The 21,958-nt window shown below is 34.7% G+C and overlaps 4 protein-coding genes across 4 annotated transcripts; all 4 read left to right on the plus strand.

Moving 5' to 3' along the window:
- Nucleotides 1–486: 486 nt before the first annotated feature.
- On the plus strand, nucleotides 487–7,264 carry LOC116001898 (cytochrome P450 72A225-like). The gene is made up of 5 exons (XM_031241851.1): nucleotides 487–540; nucleotides 4,773–4,963; nucleotides 5,428–5,642; nucleotides 5,777–6,018; nucleotides 7,037–7,264. The coding sequence occupies exons 2-5, from the start codon at nucleotides 4,870–4,872 to the stop codon at nucleotides 7,239–7,241; spliced, it is 756 nt and encodes a 251-aa protein (XP_031097711.1). The 5' UTR covers nucleotides 487–540; nucleotides 4,773–4,869; the 3' UTR covers nucleotides 7,242–7,264.
- Nucleotides 7,265–10,559: 3,295 nt separating this feature from the next.
- Nucleotides 10,560–12,216, plus strand: LOC116011699 (cytochrome P450 72A225-like). The gene is made up of 2 exons (XM_031251104.1): nucleotides 10,560–10,871; nucleotides 11,700–12,216. The coding sequence occupies exons 1-2, from the start codon at nucleotides 10,560–10,562 to the stop codon at nucleotides 12,120–12,122; spliced, it is 735 nt and encodes a 244-aa protein (XP_031106964.1). The 3' UTR covers nucleotides 12,123–12,216.
- Nucleotides 12,217–13,897: 1,681 nt separating this feature from the next.
- Nucleotides 13,898–17,538, plus strand: LOC116016967 (pyruvate kinase isozyme A, chloroplastic-like). The gene is made up of 7 exons (XM_031257455.1): nucleotides 13,898–14,713; nucleotides 15,007–15,094; nucleotides 15,185–15,375; nucleotides 15,570–15,688; nucleotides 15,826–16,069; nucleotides 16,638–16,872; nucleotides 16,999–17,538. Exons 1-7 carry the CDS (start codon nucleotides 14,201–14,203, stop codon nucleotides 17,325–17,327), a joined length of 1,719 nt encoding a protein of 572 aa, XP_031113315.1. The 5' UTR covers nucleotides 13,898–14,200; the 3' UTR covers nucleotides 17,328–17,538.
- A 1,162-nt stretch (nucleotides 17,539–18,700) lies between these two features.
- On the plus strand, nucleotides 18,701–21,459 carry LOC116013665. The gene is made up of 4 exons (XM_031253551.1): nucleotides 18,701–19,338; nucleotides 20,131–20,357; nucleotides 20,824–20,931; nucleotides 21,148–21,459. Exons 1-4 carry the CDS (start codon nucleotides 19,104–19,106, stop codon nucleotides 21,268–21,270), a joined length of 693 nt encoding a protein of 230 aa, XP_031109411.1. The 5' UTR covers nucleotides 18,701–19,103; the 3' UTR covers nucleotides 21,271–21,459.
- The last annotated feature ends 499 nt before the right edge of the window (nucleotides 21,460–21,958 follow it).

The raw sequence follows: 21,958 nt of genomic DNA on the forward strand, positions 1-21,958 counted from the left end.
GGAAAATATACTGTGATCCAAGCATCGGATCAAGATACTTTTTTCCTTTTGAAATCACTCATTCCAATCCAAGACTTGTCAACTCCTACAAGAGAAGGATCAGGAGGGTACTGCCGAAAACTTTGTCGTCTTCTGAATCTGAAGATATGAGTTTATCTTGATAAGAAGGCATCACTTTACTTCTTTGGCCAAGATAAGGGAGCCTGTCCCTTTCAACTTTACTTTAAACGTACCACTTTAGCTGTACACTTTTTGACTATAGGGTAAGGAGATAAGATTCCTTATCTTTCTGTTACTTCAACCGAAGATATGAGATAAGATTACATCTTATCTTCGGAATGTCAATAATGTAAATAGTTGTAGACAGCTGTAAAGTTAGTTCTAGGCCCTTCTTCTTCTCTCTATATAAGAAGAAGCTTGTACATTTGTAAAAAATACAACAAGAACACAAGAAAATTATCAATGAAAAACCCTTTTCAGAAAACACTTCACTTCTAAAAACTTTCTTCTTTTCTCTGCAAAACAGATTGCTACTAAGAGGTAATATTACTTAAACCAGATCTCTTTACTTTGTGTTTGTTCTTATTATTATGCTTTATTGTTCTTATTGTTCATATTTAAAAGACGTAAATCCTGCTTGAGCCGAAGCAACCTGTGTAGTCTAAGTTTGTATGTCAGGTAGAGAAAGTACCCAGGTGGGGAAAAGAGAAACCTGAGTTTGAATACTTAGATGTTGTTAAGGTTGTAGACGGAGGGTCATGGGATCCTTTGGTTAGTAGGTTAGGGATGATAAGGTGAAAATAAAAAGAACAAATCTGATAATAAAGCAATAAAAGTAAGAACAAACATAAACTAAAAAGATCTAGATAAGTAATAAAACCCTTAGTATAACAACCTGTGATGCGAGAGAGAAGAAGAAGCTTTAAACCAAAAGGTTTTCCTTAAACTTAAAACTTCTTGAAAAACTATTTATCACCATGGATAAAAAACTTATTCAACAATACTTTGGTAGTACTAAAAACTTTTTAACTGAAAAAATACATCAGGAAACTGATGGAATCCATACTTTTTACCAAGACCCAAACTCAGAAACATATTTCGACTACGATATTACTGTACCAAACCATAACTTAATCAAAGAAGGATTAGACAAAATCTTTCCTACTGAAATTTCAAACACAATACTTTCAAAGTTAGAATTTCAAACTTTTCAAGAAACCTTATTTCTAGATTCAATTAAAGAATATATATATATATATATATATATATATATATATATATATATATATATATATATATATATGGGCTGTATAATTTTTGCTCCCATGACAGCTCCATCTCGATCTGCTTGTGACGGTTGCAAGATTCGAGCCTCTGACGGGCTGTTTGGTTCAATGTAATTTGGGTGGAGCTGAATTTAAATTCAACGAATTGAGAAACTACGACGTTTGGTTGGAGGATTCCCTCCTTTTGCTGATTTACAATTCCGAATCCCCCCCTCAGAATTAGAATTCGGTGCTTTGTGGGAGAAAAAGTGGTGGTGTGAAGACAAAATTACCCTATGAAATAATGCACTTGTCTGCCATCCCACTATCTCATTCTCATCTCTATCCCTATTTTCTCTCTTCTCTGGTTCTATTTTGCGCAAAAGGGAAGCAGAGACGCAGAGTAGAAGGACGGCAAGCAAGGCAGCAATCTTCAGATCTACTTGTTTTTTTTTTTTTTTCTAAATCTGTTCTTTATCTGTTCATTTCTTTTCGAAACTGTTTTTATCTCTTTTATTATTATTATTATTATTATTTTGCAGTAGGTTATGTGTAGATTCTATGTATATATGTATTATGTATTCTGTGTATATATGTATTTTGTATTCTGTGTATATATATTTATGTATTCTGTATTCTGTGTGTGTGTGTGTGTATATATATATATATATATATATATATATATATATATATATATATATATATATATATATATATATATTTTAGTATATATGTGTGGATGGAGTAATAAATTAGCAAGAAGAATAATAATAAATAAAAAAGATAGATGCAGTTAAGAATTATTTATATATTGACATATTAGTATGACTAGTTTCCCATTTTAAAATTGTGTATATATAAGGCAGTTTAGCAAATAGCATATATATATTAATATGGTTAAATTTGCTTATTTTCATAACAATATATTCATTAGAATATAGAAAATCAAATACGAATTGTAATTAGTATCACAATCTAGTAATCAAGAAAATTATTATTATTATTATTATTATTATTATTATTATTATTATTATATAAGGGCATTTTAGTCATTATGTCACTTATTACCTTTCAATTCCCTGTACTTCTATTCTTGCATACCAAACACTGTAATTTCAATTCCTACCTTATTCATTGAATTACAATTCCCACCGAATTACAATTCTTTTCCCCCCTAATTCATTCCTCCCAACCAAACGGCTTGTGAGAGTCTGGGATCCGCCTATAATGCACAAAATGCAACCCATCTATCCAAAAGAACCTATAATCAAAATTGATTAACTGATCAAATTGACAATTTTCAATCAATCATTTTTTTTACCAAAACATTTTGATTTAGTTAATTTTTTTAAGAAGTTTGATTAACGGTTAATTCAGTTTGAAAGTATCATGTTAATCGAATTAACTGATATATATATATATATGTGTGTGTGTGTGTGTGTGTTAATTTTTATAATTTATATTTTTAGACTAGTTTTTCAAATTTTATCATTTATATATTGATGTAATGACTATTTTGTGATGTGAAACTATGAATTTATAAATTTTATTTATAAATTTTAAGGTTTTTTAAATTGGACTAGAATTTAACTGAACGATTAATAAAAAAAAATTAGTTTGGTTAATTCGGAAATATGAACTTTCATTCGGTTAATGGTTAAAAACCTACTAATTTATTTTTTTTAACATTACTTTTCAAAATAAGTTATTATTTTAAGTTACTAGCTTATTTTGATAATATTATCAAACAGAATTTATAACTTATTAATAACTAATTAAAATAAGTTATAAGCTTCTAAATGGGTTTTGTCGAATTTTTTGTTATAGTCTAATGAGCCGTAAACTTTAATAGTTTAATTCATTACCGTTGTGCCCTTAATATTGTGGTACTAAAGCCAGCCTAACAATGCCTAACCCTATGGCTTCTGAGATCATTATTATTACGAGACCATAAAAATAATACGGAGTAATTACAATAATAGTGGAAATTTCTTAATGACTAGTACACAGTACGCATAGGGGATGTGGCAGGGCTATGACTCTTTGTATTATTATTATTTTATTACTACTGACTCTGTTACAATGCAGTATCAGTTCATAACTACTTTCTTAACCAACTGAAGCACAAATAGTTAATATTACCTCCACTAAGATTCAAACCCACCACCTTTTATATAGGAGTATGAGAGTGTAACCGGGGTGACTCTTTGTATTATTAGAACTAAGAAATTTATTTCTATAACATAAAATTGAAACTCTAACTATGAGTTTATTGAGACACTCAGGAATGGTTAATGTGGTTGAATCAATACGTAAATCACTATCCCATAAAGAAGAAAAATCACTATCCCATAAAGAAGAAAAATTTAATATGTATTTGTTTTTTTTTTTTTGAATACTACTGACTCAATTATAATGTAGTATTTGTTCATAAACTACTTTCTCAAACCTCCTACCTTCAAATGCAACTCAGGTATGTTATGTAGGTGAACTCCCATTCACGGAAGATTAGAACCCTGATTTCCTCAAGATCAGAGTATATTACCCACAATAGTGCGTAGACGATTATCCTTAGCTTGGGCGAACAAATATAATTTCTAGAATAATTAATAATGCGTCATCATCATCCATCCTTTATTACATGAGTTTGATTATTGCCAACATTCACTCGGTCGTGTCCGTCACACATGATCTTTTTAATGCAGTTTACCTTTCTTGTGTGTGATTTACGAGCTATTACAAAAGAGATAAGTTTATCTCGTATATACTCTCGAATATTAGTTGTGGGTTTCCTCGTTACCCAAAAAATCATTATATTTGTAACTCCTAATTTACCTCTTCTTTGTAATATAGAAATTTAAACTCAATTTCCTAGCTTGTATAATCAAGCAATATCTCTTCATCCCCTTGATTCAATTATTTCTCTATGTTAGCCTTCCAACTATTATTAAAAAAAATCAAGATAAGATAATGAAATAATAACTCCTTGCTTTGCTTTGTATGAATTGAAACATAGTAAGAAACTTGGTAAATTGGCTAGCTAGTTTATCTTCAATGCAATTTTTGAGTACTTTAAAATCTAAAATGTCAATGGTTTCTTCTAAGACATTGTAGTTTCATGAGTTTTCTTTTCATCAAGTGCCTTTGATCTTGAATTACTCCAGTCGAATCACTATAGATATAATTATATCTAAAATATCACTACTACTTTGCATGGTAAAACTAGTGATAATTATGGAAATATTACTTAAAAAAAAAAAAAATTGATCTTATTGACCGATTTTTTCATATGTAAAGCTGAAATTAGATTCTTATTTCTCTCCATCTCATTTGATCCAATACCCTTTCCCTCTCTATATATATACACACACATGTGCAGTAGTTTAGAAGTTTAAAGAATTAAAGTGATCAAGAAGAGATGGAGATGTTGTACAATAGCATTGCAGTTTCGTTTGCAGTCATACTTTCAACACTGATATGCAAATTCCTGAATTGGGTGTGGTTTAGGCCAAAGAGGGTAGAAAAGGTGCTTAGACAGCAAGGCTTTTCTGGCAATTCTTACAAGCTTTTGATCGGAGACTTGATACAAGTGGCTCACTCCTTCATGGAAGCAAACCGCAGTGAACCTTTGGACAATCTCTCCAATCACATCTCCCCTCGCATCCTCCCCTTCTTGTATAAAACCATCACCGCCCATGGTATGTTCCTTTAGCCATCAATTAAAAATTTATTACAAATTTCAAGTTAAATATAATGCTGCTTTGACATGTTCTGAATGATTAATAAGATATTCTGTTAAGATCAAACACTTATCATTATATCACCACATCTTCAATTTCACTTTCCTCAGGCTAACAATTCTCTAACACCTCATAACTTTATTTCCTTAATTATATATATACCGCCACAGCCAAAGACCTCGTGGTCTAATGGCACCTGGTTTACACTCCCACATGAAAGGCATGAAAGGGAGTGGGTTCGAGCCGGAGGCCCTTTTTCTGACCACTCTAAAAATTAAAAGTCCAAACTTTAGGAAAAGTAAGCAACGATTTTTCCGACCACTTTTAAAATAAAATCTTACATGAATAAAAACCAACTAATTAATTAATTACAGATTTACAGTGATTCAATGCGAATTTATGAAAAACATACATGTGTATAGGCAAGAAGTCATTTGTGTGGCTTGGACCAAAACCAGCAGTGTTAATCTTGGAGCCTGAAATGATAAAGGAGATACTCGCAAATTACAAGGATTTTGAAAGGCCAAGTAATCCGGCAATGATGGAGATGGTACGAGGATTAGTTGTGTGTGAAGCAAGCAGATGGTCAATGTATAGAAGGATCATCAATCCAGCTTTTCACCTGGAGAAGTTGAAGGTTAATTAATTAATTACGTTGTTGTTAGTTATAAGTTATAACTCTCTACTAGCTAAATATATATATTGAAAATTTTCTTCAAATTAAAATAAAATATCATTTTTGTTGATACATATATACACCGTACAATATAGGCTATGGTGCCTGCATTCTATGCAAGTAGTCGTGAGATGGTTGAAAAACTGGACAACATCGTAAAGGCAGATGGGTCGGAGGTGGACGTGTGGCCGTACGTTGGCACCTTAACCAGCGATGCAATTGCAAGAGTTGCTTTTGGGAGCAACTTTGAAGAAGGAAGAAATATATTTGACAAACTTTCTAAGCTCACCAAGCTTGTCACTGGCCTTGGACCATTTCTATTCGTCCCACAATATTGGTAATTAAGTAAACTTCTCTTTTACTAAATATCCTTAATTAGCTTTATAATCATACTAATTAAATCAAATCATACTCCTATTCACAATTTTACTCCCCATTATATGACAAATCGAATTCACCCCAAAAAGAATGAATTACAGTTTTTATTTGACATGCTTGTGAAAAGTTTTACTTCTAGAAAATTCGTATATCGTTTTCTTGCTAAATACTCCGTATATCCTTTTAATTTTTCATGTGTAGTGTCCGGAATAATGAATAACAAATGCCTCAATGTGTTTTTTATACCCTTGACATTTTAGGGAAATAATGTGACTCTCATCTAACTAATTAAGTGTTAAACTTAGTATCACTATGCGAAATTTAATTAATTAATGGAAAAATCGTCAAATAAACTCCTAAATTTTACACCAAAAGTCAATTAGGCACTTAAACTTTTAAAAAATGCAATTAATTACACCCTTTAATAACATGTCAAATTGAGTCAATGAAGCCTAATAATTGGTAAATGGCCTGTTATCAGTTCAGGCGTGAAAATCCGGCGATGGTTCGGTTATCGCCGGTCGACATTGACTAGAGAAGGCGACCAACGGGGGAAGGCGACCTGTAATGGTCATCCTTGTCAGAGAAGCCGAGAAGGCAACCTTTTGGTCGCCTTCTATAGTAGATGGCGACCGACACGTTCGAGCCGTTGCCGATCACCAGATTTTAGTGCTTAAACTGAAATGACCTGTAACCGATTCTTGAGCTTCATTGACTCAATTTGTCATGTTAAAGGGTGTAATTTCACTTTTTAAAAATTTAAGTGCATAATTGAATTTTGGTGTAAAGTTTAGAGACATATTTGACCATTTTCTCTAGTCTTAATTAATTAAAATAAAATATGAGTTGATATGACAAAATTTTAAAATACAGAACTAAATTTAAATAAAACATACGGAGTACAATACATGGATCTCACATTTACTTTGACCTAGGACAAGAAAATACATTTTCCCCTTTTGGCTTAATTATTGCAGGAATTTGCCAACTAAAATGAAGTGGAAGATACAACAGACATCAAGGGAAGTGAGAGCATTGGTACGAGGAGTTGTGGAGAAGAGGATGAAGGAGATGACGAGAGGAGGGGAAGTGGTCGTAACACTTTTAGGTACAAGCAAATACCCGGAGTATTCCGGGGTTATCGATCCACAGGGAAGCGGGGTATTAAGCACTAGTTACTAATTAATTCACGAGAAGCTATTCCTACGTTAACAATGGGTATTTATCTAAAATTATGAAAATAAAATAAATGAAGCAAGGCAAACGGACTTTTATATACAAGAGATTAAGAGCGGGATTTTTGGGCGTCAAAGTGTTTAATCACCTAGTGCCAATCTAAAGTGAAATAATCATTCGGGTTCAACAAGTGTGGATGATTGCAATCTAAAAGGGAAAGATTACTCTCGTAATTCAATCCCAAAACATGGTAATTGGAATACTCACTCTCGTGAGCTATTCACAACATATAATCAAGAACAAGCAATAAATGGAATACCCACTCTCGTGGGCTATTCATAATTGGAATACTCACTCTCGTGAGCTATTCACAATAAATCCCTTAATCAACATGTCCTCTCTCGAGGTACAAGAATCAAGTGCAATTGTGGGTGCTCTAATTCATAGACAAATTTAGCAATGAAACAAGTAATTAGGATCCTTAACTACAAGCATCAAGAAATTAAGCCACAATTACAACACAAGTAATAAACCCAAATAGATATTTCATTCAAGCAATTTAAGAACTAGGCACATAGGTTCATAAACACTTATCAATCCAAAAANTTTACTCCCCATTATATGACAAATCGAATTCACCCCAAAAAGAATGAATTACAGTTTTTATTTGACATGCTTGTGAAAAGTTTTACTTCTAGAAAATTCGTATATCGTTTTCTTGCTAAATACTCCGTATATCCTTTTAATTTTTCATGTGTAGTGTCCGGAATAATGAATAACAAATGCCTCAATGTGTTTTTTATACCCTTGACATTTTAGGGAAATAATGTGACTCTCATCTAACTAATTAAGTGTTAAACTTAGTATCACTATGCGAAATTTAATTAATTAATGGAAAAATCGTCAAATAAACTCCTAAATTTTACACCAAAAGTCAATTAGGCACTTAAACTTTTAAAAAATGCAATTAATTACACCCTTTAATAACATGTCAAATTGAGTCAATGAAGCCTAATAATTGGTAAATGGCCTGTTATCAGTTCAGGCGTGAAAATCCGGCGATGGTTCGGTTATCGCCGGTCGACATTGACTAGAGAAGGCGACCAACGGGGGAAGGCGACCTGTAATGGTCATCCTTGTCAGAGAAGCCGAGAAGGCAACCTTTTGGTCGCCTTCTATAGTAGATGGCGACCGACACGTTCGAGCCGTTGCCGATCACCAGATTTTAGTGCTTAAACTGAAATGACCTGTAACCGATTCTTGAGCTTCATTGACTCAATTTGTCATGTTAAAGGGTGTAATTTCACTTTTTAAAAATTTAAGTGCATAATTGAATTTTGGTGTAAAGTTTAGAGACATATTTGACCATTTTCTCTAGTCTTAATTAATTAAAATAAAATATGAGTTGATATGACAAAATTTTAAAATACAGAACTAAATTTAAATAAAACATACGGAGTACAATACATGGATCTCACATTTACTTTGACCTAGGACAAGAAAATACATTTTCCCCTTTTGGCTTAATTATTGCAGGAATTTGCCAACTAAAATGAAGTGGAAGATACAACAGACATCAAGGGAAGTGAGAGCATTGGTACGAGGAGTTGTGGAGAAGAGGATGAAGGAGATGACGAGAGGAGGGGAAGTGGTCGTAACACTTTTAGGTACAAGCAAATACCCGGAGTATTCCGGGGTTATCGATCCACAGGGAAGCGGGGTATTAAGCACTAGTTACTAATTAATTCACGAGAAGCTATTCCTACGTTAACAATGGGTATTTATCTAAAATTATGAAAATAAAATAAATGAAGCAAGGCAAACGGACTTTTATATACAAGAGATTAAGAGCGGGATTTTTGGGCGTCAAAGTGTTTAATCACCTAGTGCCAATCTAAAGTGAAATAATCATTCGGGTTCAACAAGTGTGGATGATTGCAATCTAAAAGGGAAAGATTACTCTCGTAATTCAATCCCAAAACATGGTAATTGGAATACTCACTCTCGTGAGCTATTCACAACATATAATCAAGAACAAGCAATAAATGGAATACCCACTCTCGTGGGCTATTCATAATTGGAATACTCACTCTCGTGAGCTATTCACAATAAATCCCTTAATCAACATGTCCTCTCTCGAGGTACAAGAATCAAGTGCAATTGTGGGTGCTCTAATTCATAGACAAATTTAGCAATGAAACAAGTAATTAGGATCCTTAACTACAAGCATCAAGAAATTAAGCCACAATTACAACACAAGTAATAAACCCAAATAGATATTTCATTCAAGCAATTTAAGAACTAGGCACATAGGTTCATAAACACTTATCAATCCAAAAATCCCAAAGGAAAGCTTAGCCTATCATGGCTAAAATAGATTCAACAAATATACAATAAAGCTTTAAAATAGAAAAGAGAGGAAGAAATTCTCCCGAATGATGCCTCCAAGCTCTTCTCTTTGATCTCTCTTCTCCAATTGATTTTTCCTTTCAAGCTCTTTGAGAAGATGATAGCTTCCCTTTCTTGCTCTCCTTTGTCCAAAATCCGCAGCCAAGCTTAGGGTTTGAAGAGAAAATGATGCTTTTATAGTGGGTGGAGAATGGAGGGCAAAAATGACAATTTTTAGAAGTTTAGAATCGCAGATCTGCGACATTCGACGCGTCGAATCCAACATTCGACGCGTCGAATCTTTACAGCGCCGAAACGAGGCTATTCTGCCTCATTTTTGGGATTTTCGACGCGTCGAAAGTTGAGTTCGACGCGTCGAAAATTCCTGTGACGCAGTTCCGACTTGCATCCTGATTTTGACCCTTTTCCCTTTCGAATTACACTTTGATGTCTTCATAAGAGTTGTAGCCCTTGAAGTCTTCTTTCTAATGGTTTAAGAATCACCTCATTTGGATATTTCTAGGCTGAGATATGGTCCAATTACCGAGGTGTCGCCATATTTAGCAGAAATTACAACTCTTTGATCTTTTGACCATTTTCCCTTTCAATCTACACTTTGATGTCTTCAAAAGAGTTGTAGCCCTTGAAGTCTTCTTTCCAATGGCTCAAGAATCATCTCATTTGGATATTCATAGGAAGAGATATGGTCCGATTACCAAGATGTCGCCATGGTAGCGGGAATTACAACTCTTTGGCTCCTTTGGATTGGCTTTTGTTCACAAATGGTTCTAATGCACTTCTAAACACATCAAAAACATTTAAACCAAGCATTATACCATTTTAAATATGAAAACATGGAAATAAGCATTGGACACAACATTTTATCACACAATTAACTATAAAACCTACATAAAAACACAAGTAAAATAGGTACAAATGAGAGTGTATCAGGAAGCTGTTGCTGGTGGCACAACATCATCAGATCTATTAGGCATTTTGTTGGAATCAAACCTTAATGAAATCGAAAGTGGAAACAATAAGGGATTGAGTGGCGATGATGTAATAGAAGAGTGCAAGCTGTTCTATCTTGCAGGCCAAGAATCATCCACAAACTTCATTGCATGGACCTTAATATTATTGGGTAAACACTTGGAGTGGCAACAACGAGTTAGGGATGAAGTAATTCAAGTCTTTGGATCCGCTACCATTCAACCTTATGACTTCCACAAGTTGAATCAACTCAAAATCGTAAGTCTGCCTTTTTATTTATGTCAAAATCAATCATTTACTATGACGCACAAATTAAAATTATGACTAAGGCAGTCCCATTGGAAATGAAAATGACTTCTGAGAGGTTTTTTTTTTTTTTTTTTTTTCGTATTTAGATATTCAAAGAAAACAAAGTTTAAAAGAAAATATTTATTATGGTCAACACAAAAATTTCAAATTTGACAAAAAATTAAATGTCTTTATAGATTTTAGTGAGAAGATATTTTCATAATTATTTATTTTAATTTCTCGTCTCTCTCTTCTCTATCCTCTCTCCAAGATAGTTTCTCAATAATAATAATAATAATAATAATAATAATAATAATAATAATAATAATAATTATTATTATTATTATAACAATAATATGTCATTTCTAAGAAAAAAAAAAACTGACCTTCGGTCAAACACACAAAATTATTATTATTATTATTATTATTATTATTATTATTATTATTTACAAAATGCGTCATTTTTAAAAAAATAATTTTTCAAATTTTCAAACAGACCCTATATTTCTTTATACTTAATTATATAGCAACTAGCTAGCGCCGCATTTTGATAAAATATTATATTGGATTCGACTCTTCAATCTAAAGTCAAATAATTTAATATATCATATTAAAATATAATATATAAAAATAACAATTTTTTTTAAAAAAAGTACTTTACAAGATATATTTGAACTTAACTACCTAAGTGTGCATTCTTGACAGATACAATATAAATAATTTATCACTATAATTCAACTCTTTTAAATTTGTAGCACTAACCACCACCTAATCCTTTATTTTCTTACACTTACACAGATGAACATGATATTTCACGAAGTTTTGAGGTTGTATCCACCACTCTCGGTCCTCTACCGCGTGACGAATGCAGATTCAAAATTAGGCAATATCACGTTACCAGCAGGAGTGGATGTGATAGTGCCATTGCTTTCATTACATGTCGACAAAGATTTGTGGGGTGATAATGCATTAGAGTTTAACCCTGAGAGGTTCAAAAATGGGATTGTAAATGCTTCCAAGATTCCAGGAGTTTATTATCCATTTGGTGGTGGGCCACGAGTATGCATCGGCCAAAATTTTGCATTGGTTGAAGGCAAGGTCACCTTGGCGGCAATCTTACAACGCTTTAGCTTTGAGCTTGCTTCATCTTATAAACACTCTCCTCAATGGAATATACTCATTCATCCTCACCATGTCAATTTGGTATTACACAAGTTATAAATTCTTAGAGTGTCAACACTATTACAAAGTATGTTGATATTTATTTATTTATTGTATCATTTTAAAACTAAATAGGATTCAAATAAATATAATATTCGTCATCTCATTGAATCAGTGCCCTTCACTCCCAAATCCTCTATCAATACAATATGCATGAGACTCGATTTTCATAAAATGAAAAGAAACTAGCTAGGTAAATGAGTTAGAGAATGTGTGAATATATTTATGTATGTATGTTTAAAGGTTTACTAGTAGAGTCTAATTAATCCACTTTAGTTAAAAGCAACATGGTTTAATTATAATTGCAGTTTATTTAGGTAACATGGTTTTATCAAAATTGTGAGATTTTTGTTGAAGTAAAAAAATACTCGGTATGAGTTAAGAAGATGGAAAAACTCAAAGTTATCAAAAGCCAATTTTAATAGAATAAGAGCATTAATGGTCAACATACATGAGAAGGTTTATTGGATGAGTTCTTATTAATTACATACACTCTCAATTTCTACTTCTTCATGTGACAAGCAATGATAAGTTATCTTCATTATTGGATCCGAAGAAAAATGTTTACATAAAAAATGTGCATGAGGGAATAAAAAGTGAAAGTAAATTTTAGGAGCCCATGCCAAGTAGTATTTTCTTATTAGATATTTATAAAATAATTTATCATCTGGTATATATACCTTTGTGAGACTAATATGCTAACAGTAAGCACAAAATCACTAACCTTAGCTTGTAGTTACTTATGCAATCCGCTTATCAATTACACAGACACAAAGAGTTGAAATTGTTAAGTTGAATCTTTACAAATTTAAAATCTTGATGATAAGTTAGAAGAAATTCAATATAATATTAATACCAATTCTTCCCTCACTTGTATATTGTTATTGATCACGATATCAAATATCTAAATTCCAATTTAATTTAAAATTGAATTACTCCAAACCTAATTAGCACCCCATATTAATATTTTATTCGAGAACCGAGAGTCAGAAACCTTTTTATTCCAAAGATGGGCTGTGAAGTTGTTTGAAAGAGCAATCAATAGATTTTTGAAAACCAAAATAGTGGGACTGTGGGAGTATATTACTGTATCAGAACAGAGATAAAGTCATGAGGGACAAAGTAGCCGTCAAAAGATATTCGGTCAAGGATAAAAGAAATTTACTCTCAAATCTCACTAGGAATTGGGGCCATTGAGAGACTTTGACTGATAAAAGAAGGAAAAAACTCCTAACTTTTTGTGTGTAGTGTTTATAAGCGGGAACTTGAGGACTCCCAATTTATCTTATTCAGTGAATTTTGGGTAAGAATTATAAGGTTACGATTATGGTAAATATACCTCGAAGGCGGAAGCTCCACGTTGGCTTTGAAGCAGCTGCCGGAGGCCATCGGAACAGATCTCTCACTGGTATACCGAAAAGCACAAAAAAAAGAATTCATCCGAAGCGGCAAAATAGCAGGATTGCCCAGGGTTGTATAAGATCTTTTTCTTTCTGTCTTAGACCTTGCCCGAGACGACTGTTACTACACCGATACCGACTCCGTGGTTCTTGGAAGCCCTATTCCGCGATTAATCTAACATAAATTGGATACATAATGTAAAAGGACAAAAAAAAAAGTGAGAGAAATATAGTACTAGGGTGTGAAGAATGAATTCAAATATTGTATTTCGATATTTTCAATATTCATTGCAAAACAAATTTCATACAATTGTCACTTTGTCAGTGAACAAGGTGGCAGGGTGCTTGCCTTTCAGTTAGGTCCACTGTTTCAAATTTAGTCTACCAACAACTCCAAAAGGAACGACTCCCTCATGATCAAGTTGCTATCAGACACTATTTGCATCACATCAGATGATCATAAAAAGTAGGATTTGTGAAACTAGGATCTACTCAACAGCTGCTATCAACCCTTCACTTTGTAAACTACACTGGCGGAGTTTCCAATTACAACAAGAATAGCATCCACATAAAAGTCTTCAACAACCCATTTTCAAAGTTCCTTTCTTTCTTTATTTTTGGGACATTAATGCTTGACCCAAAATCTGGGTAGCTCTGATCTTTCAGAACTTAGCCGCCATGGTTGGTGATTCAGCTATCATGGGTACCAAGATCATCCCAACCAGATCAATTCTCGGATTCAAGAACCCCAGGGTGTTTGCTGCTCCAATTCCCAACCCCAATTTCAGCTTTGCTACTAAGAGATTGAATGACAACAAGGCTGCCCTTAGAGTAATGGCGGCGATTCACATTGAGAATGCTAGTAAATTGAAGAGCTTGAAGGGAATTGATGCGGTGTCAGAAGAGGAGTTGAAGGAGAAAGGGTTCTTAGGGTTAAGGAAGACGAAGCTCGTGTGCACGATCGGGCCGGCGTGCTCCTCTTTAGACAATCTGGAGGATTTGGCTCTGGGAGGGATGAATGTGGCGAGGCTTAACATGTGCCATAACTCAAGGGAGTGGCACCAAGATGTGATTAGGAAGATAAAGAAGCTTAATCAAGAAAAAGGGTTTTGTGTGTCTGTAATGATTGATACTGAAGGCAGTCAGATTCATGTGGTTGACCATGGAGCTCCTTCCTCTATCAAGGCAGAGGTAATTGCTAACTCTTCTCACTGGATAATGTCAATGTCATAATTTCATTTCTGGGTTTAGCTCAAATGCAATCTTAATTAATAGTTCTATGCCAAGACCTTGTGGTCTAGTGGTCTAGTGGAACCCGTTGCACTCTCATATGGAAGAGGGTGAGTTTTAGCCTCAACGGAGGCGATATTGACTCTTTGTGCTTCAGTAGATTGAGAAAGTAGTTATGAACAGAAACTGCATTGTAACAGAGTCAATAGTATACTAAAAAAAATTAATAGTTCTATGTTTGATTGGACCTTTAGGAGGGCTCAATTTGGAATTTCACAGCTCAGAAGTTTGAAGGTTTGCGGCCATTGACAGTTCAAGCACATTTTGAAGGTTTTTCTGAAGGTAATAGTATAGTAAGAGTGAATTGTTAGTATATGGGTAAAAGGGGAAAGCTTTAGATGAATTAGTAGGTGCTTGTATGTTGATGTGTAGGTATAAACATTGGTGATGAAGTTGTTATTGATGGAGGAATGGCTACGTTTGAAGTTATAGAGAAAATTGGAAATGATTTGCGATGCAAATGCACCGACCCTGGTCTATTGCTGCCCCGGGCTAAACTCAGCTTTTGGAGAGATGGAAAGGTCGTTGGGGGTAATAATGAGCTTCCGACTCTATCAGCGAAGGTGAATCCCTCAACTAGTTGCTATATATCCCGGTTCAGTTTTCAATGGTCGTATATCTATTTTGTTCTGTTTTCTGGTTACTAATAGTGGTTGAAAGTTAAAGGCTTTAAGTCTAGAAAGGATGTATTGATAAGTACTCCGTAGTTTATTAACATAAATCTCTAATCTCGTGTCTGAAATTTCATCTTTTACAGGATTGGGCAGACATTGAGTTTGGAATTTCGGAAGGTGTTGATTTTGTTGCGGTTTCATTTGTGAAAGATGCTGAAGCTATCAAGCAGCTAAAGAACTACCTGTCTACTAAATCCTCTGAGTAAGTTGTGCTCTGAAGTGACATCCAAATGAAAACTCAATTCAACAAGAATTTCGGTTCTCTCAATATTTGTCATTTGTGAAAATGCTGATGCCATTAAGCAGCTAAAGCATTTACTTCCCTGCTTTAATTCCCAGCTCAATCAAAACCTTGGCTAAGATCGAGAGTTTAGAGTCTTTGAGGAAGATGGAAGAAATTGTTGAAGCTTCTGATGGAATTATGATAGCAAGAGGAGACCTTGGAGTTGAAATCCCTCTCGCGCAGATTCCTACCGTGCAGGAGAAAATTACTTATGTTTGCCGGCAACTCAACAAGCCCGTTATTGTAGCTTCTCAACTTTTGGAGTCAATGGTGGAGTATCCCACTCCTACACGAGCGGAGGTGATCCATTGTATCTTTTCCTAAAGTAAAGCTTGTGTTTCACTGGCAACAATCTAAAGCATACCTTTTGACTCAAAGCACACACTGTCCATAGGCTTAACATTGATAATTGTTGGGCAGAGGCCGGTAAAGTGCCAAGTCCAGCACCCGGTGGCTAGGGGATTGTTGGGCGGAGGCCTGAAGGGCCAAGTCCAACCTCTCGAAAATGTGTAGCGATATAAGGAAATAAAGTTGCGCCTGTGCTACTAGCTATAACTTTTAGCGTAGTGGTAAATGCATGCTTGATTCTAACAAGTGGTATTAGAGTCAGGCCACGGGTTCGAGAACATGAACATATCACACTATAACCAACTGATGGCAACTACTAAACTGTAACAAACCCATGAGCAGAAGGACGGGAATCATAAAAACCAGCACAACCCAGAATAGCCTTCTAATCGTGCTCTAATACTATAAAGTGTTGAGCTTATATATCCTAATATTATATGTCTTTAGGTGGTCTCGAAAATTTGATGCCTAAAATCCCAAATACCTAGCTGTCGTGTGAACAATTTGTTTCATGTGGCAGGTTGCTGATGTTTCTGAAGCAGTTCGACAGTATGCTGATGCGCTAATGTTGTCTGGTGAATCAGCAATAGGATTGTACGGGCAGAAGGCGCTTGATGTCTTGCGTACAGCAAGCAGTTGCATGGAACAATCGAGCCGTGCAGAGAACAGACAAACTAGTTTACATCAGCTCACGCTTGGAGTTTCTTTGCCCGACAAAATCGCAGAGCAGATATGTAATTGTGCAGTAGAAATGGGTACCTACATCCTCGCATTTCCAAATTTCCATACCATCATTATACTCTAAATCTTTACAAGCAAGAACTTTTGAGTTTTGAACATAACATTCTACAGTACATGATCGATAGTTACTTTGTCTGCAGCTAACAACATAGGCGTAGATGCTATCTTTGTGTACACAAGAAATGGGCAGATGGCATCTCTCCTCTCGCGTAACCGTCCAAACCCTCCAATATTTGGCTTCACGAACGAGAGCAGCACCAGGATGGCTCTCAATCTGCAGTGGGGAATAATACCTGTGTTAGTAGACCTATCAGATGACATGGAAGCAAACATTGAGAAAACCATAGATCTCATAAAAGCGAAGGGGTTGATTAAGCGCGACGATGCAGTTTTGGTGGTTTCTGATATTATTCCAACTTCTACACCTCAAATAGTGTTCCAATCAATCCAGGTTAAAACCATTGTCTAGCACCCTCAACAGTACAAACTTTTTCCCTTTTAAACACAGCAGAAAGCTTTCTTTCTTGTTTTGGCTGTTTTGATGTATGAATATAGTGTAACACAGTAGAAAGCTTTCTTTCTTGTTTTGGCAGTTTTGATGTATGAATATAGTATATAGATTACTATGTCAATGAGTTTCTTGACCATCCTAATCTGTATCCTATTAATATCTTGGTTGACCTTGTTGTGTATGTCTCATATGTACTGGAGGATGATAGGTGTTGGACAGAATGGAGCGGGGTTGAATTCAACACTTATCAGGGTTACATTTGTTCTCTTTAGTCACGTAATGTGAGGTGGGTTGGGAGTGTGGGGTAGCGCCCCGCAGTATAGTTCATAATAATAATTTTTTTTATGTATAGGTTATATTTAGTATAACTTATTTTAGAGCTTATAGCTTATTTTAAACTACAAATAAGTTATAAATTTTGTTTGATAAAACATTGAAAGTTTAAATAAAAGTTTATTTTGGAACGCATTTCAAAATAAGTTAGTAGCTACTAGCTTTTAAGCTTTTAGTTTTAAACTAACTTATAAGTTAGATATGTCAAACAGAGCGTTCAATGTTGCAAAAGTATGCACTAGTCAGGTGTCCGAGGCCACCTAGTGTCTAGGCGGCCGAGTAATCTGAGTATATCATCTCTACTTTACCCAACCAGGGTTGTAAGGTGTTAGACTATTATAATATCTCAAATTAGTCAATTACATATGTTAGACTGCTATAATCTTTCGAATTAGTCAACTACATATGTTAAATGGTTAGTTGAGTAATAACTGGAGAAGTATAGAAAGAGGTGCAACCAAATAAGCAAGAAAAATTACTTGACCGCCTAGGATACCTAGTTGACGTGTTGACTAAAAGCGACCTAGAGCTGAAACCGCCTCGACCTAAGGGTGACTAGCGCCTAGCCAGCTGCTTAGGTCGATTTTCACAACACATAAAGAAGCCTTACAGGTTTAGGGTTGCATGAATATGTTGCTTGCAACATGATATTCCACAATTACAATTAATAAAAAATTATCAATATTGTATTTTATTTTCTGCGATTGTTATTGATTTTTGTACTTATTAATCTCAACGGACCCAAACCACAGTGTGAATTGGATTATACCGTATATAGATGTAGAAGAAAACTTGTGGTTGGGTCGTGAATCTTGCGTACGGAAGTCTCCTGTTGCTGGATTCTAAGCTTCAACTTCCTAGAGTTTCTTTTCAATAGTTTACTCTGCGAATTGACTTAATATCACACCAAAACTTGTTTGAGTTGAAATCAAAAATTGATTTAATTACATATGTATAGGAGAGTTTTTGTTCGGTAGAAAAATGGTGTATGTTCCAGTGATTTGATGAAGTTACTGTATCCAAGGCAAGGCGGCTAGGTAAATGAGTAGCAGCAGTGCAGCAGAACAGAGGCTTGGTTTTGGTTGTCACTTGTCACGCAGAGAATGAGTTCTGGCCACAAAAGGAACCACGACATCTCGCACACAAATACAAAATCACAGCCTTTAATTTCTAAACTACGCCGATGAGTATATGCCCCACCTCACAGAAGACTAATCCCGCCGTTTTGTCTGCATTCTCTCTCTCTCTAGAAACTTGGTTTCATTCACGAGCACGCTTTCCTCTGTTTCTGGTTAAGGAAATCCGATCCCCCACCCCCTGAATTGAATATATATATATAAAATCTCGGGTTGAAATTTACTACTGGTTTGGAGAACTCGCGGATTGATAGAAATTTGAATAATGGCTCACCTCCAGTTGTTGAAATATAGTGTGTCGTCATTTTCGATTTCCCAGTTGAGTTCTCATACAAAATTGGCGTGCAGTTGCTCGGATTTCAGCTCGGGGATCATAGGACATAGAAGAAGGAGAAGAAATTTTCGGTTTCAAAGCAAGCGGAATCGGAGCTTCAGATTATTGATTGATCGGAAGCTTAGGGTTTCATGCAGAACTCAGGACAACGATACTCCAACCAATGGTAAAATTAGCTAACTATTCCTTTTTTTTTTTTAAATAATAATTTACCTTTGTGATTAAACTTTTGACTTTTAGATTCCAGCGTTTATGTAATCCAATACAGTGCATGTTTCATGTTTGTGTTTATATTTGTGGCTTGTGCATGGTATGTGCAAGAGAAACCATCTAGATCAAATAGCTGTACAATTTGAGGACCTGAGTTTAAGGTTGAGAAAAGGCAGATGAAAGAGTTTGTAATTGTGTGTAAACTGGTATGGTTAGAATACAAGTTGAAGAAATGCACTGTTGTAGTTTATGTTGCATTCTCTAAACATGGAGTTTACCAGAAAAGAAAGGGGAATTTAGAAAGTTTCTTTCGATTCATTTGAAGTAAAAACAGAATTTTCTGCAGCCTCTTTATCTTGGCAGCGGAAGGCAAGTCCTAAAAGGTGCAGCTTTTGCATTTCTGTTTAGGAATTTAGCTAAGATCTCTTTATTTTATTAGTCGTTTATAATTGTGGTGAGAGATATGGTTATGGGATTAGGTGATTAGCAATGTCCTGTTCTGTTGATTTGGTGATGTATGATCGTTTAAAGAATTGTTCATTTTGGCAGTTCCAGCTTCTTGCATTTTGCTCAATATCCTTTATATCAGTAGTACCTTATGATGTTCAAACCTCAAACGCTGATGGACAAATGGGTTTATTTTTCTTTTTTTGGGTAATATCATGTTTCTTTTGGTAGTGTACTCAGTACTTTATCGTTGAGCTTGGATAATCCTAAACCCGGATTTTAATTTTACTGTTGGGATCAGGTGAAGAACCTCCCGAGTCATTGTTTATGAAAGAATTGAAGAAACGAGGCATGACTCCTACTTCATTACTTGAAGAAAGCAACAGAACCATCTTTGAGGATGAAGAAACAAAAATTAAGGAAGAAGATGGAGGTTTTTCTCGTAGAAATGCCATCTCGACGGAATCAGGAAGAAACTTAACTAATCAGAGAGAGCAGTCTATGGCCCTTAATAGTGAAGGCATTGAGGTTTGCATCTTTTTATTTTTTCTTTTTTGATAGTTCTGTTTAGTTGATTGAATTTTCTCACTAGTTCAAAAAACAAAAAAAAAAAATTCTTGCATCATTCCCAATTTCTAGGACTTCTATTCTGAAAAGTCTGTTATGTGTGCGTAGGCTTTAATTCTCATCAAACTTTTTAATTTATGAAATAGTGGTATTTCCTACAACACTACATCACTACCACCTTTTTCATCTCTCCCTCTCAATGGTTGTTTTGTATGAGTCTCTAAATATTCAACTCAGATTCTTCTCAATTATATCATGAGCGGTTTGTGCTCTTTTGTTAGACATGTAAGATAGCTATTGAAGAGCCAATGTACATAATTTGCAACAGTCCTTGTCTTTTATTCTTTATAAACTGTCCCACTAGATGTTATTACATGTGTTACTGGAGTTGTGTATCATATTTTCATTTCAATTTTACCTTCTTCAGGGCTTAATTCCACGGGCTAAGCTTTTGCTGACCCTTGGAGGGACGTTCTTTCTGGGATTCGGGCCACTAATCCTAGTAACCGTTGCATTTTTCTCTGCTTTGTACCTGGTAAGTTCATATTATGATCTCGCACATGCATCATTCTATCTCTCTCTTGTTTCAAAGGGTTATACAGCATTACAAACAATTGTTTTTCTAGCTTGAACATATTATTAGTGTTAAAGTTCATCAATACAACATGGAATTTCATATACCTTTCCCACCCACATTGAACCTCTTGTCCACCCAGTTAACAAGGGTGCATTATTCATTTTTAACCAACAGTATTTTGGACCCACATTTGTCCATGATGGAAGCAACTCTCGGGTCACTCCACCGCAATATGTTGATCCTTATGCACTACTCGAAGAAGAAAGGATATCCCAAACTGCACCCGGTCTAAATTGAAGAACTCTGCTTCAAATGTTTCTTTCACCTATACTCTTCAACTTAATGTTGTGATCTAGTTAGGAAGTATAGTAGGTTGGAATTTCCGAGTACTAGGTTAAAGTTTTCTTTGATCTACCAATGTAAAATATGCATGTACTCAATTCCCTTGAAAGAAGATTTCAAATGAATCAGCAGCTTTTTATAGCAGATGGAAATGCACATACTATAATAATATGCTCCATATATGAATATGAACGGGAAAATTGCAGATTCAATGCATTCTGTCTGAATGTTCATTGCTGCTTACAGTATCCGAGTCATGAACTTCAAGATTCTATCCAATTCACTTTTGCAATGTACATCTCAATTCTCAAGTGGCAAATAGATGGTCACTGCCTCACTGGCTAGAGTGCCTCCTATAAAATAAGAATAATAATATTGTAAAAGTCAAAAGAAGCAAAATCATAATATCATTAAAAAAAAAAAAGCAAAAGTCAAAGATATAAATATATAATGTGATAAATTGTCAAAATTTAAGAAGTAAGATTAAGTATAAAAATACCATAATAGACAATTTAAGAAGTAAAATTAAATGCCAAGACGTTATAGTTTAGTGGCACTTGGTTGCATTCCCATATAGAAGGGTGGGTTCGTGCCTCAGTGGAGGATAGTTAAGAACAAATACTACATGCACCTATGCTGATTT

This window comes from Ipomoea triloba, chromosome 1 (genome assembly GCF_003576645.1).
Source record: "Ipomoea triloba cultivar NCNSP0323 chromosome 1, ASM357664v1".
Taxonomy (NCBI): Eukaryota; Viridiplantae; Streptophyta; class Magnoliopsida; order Solanales; family Convolvulaceae; genus Ipomoea; species Ipomoea triloba.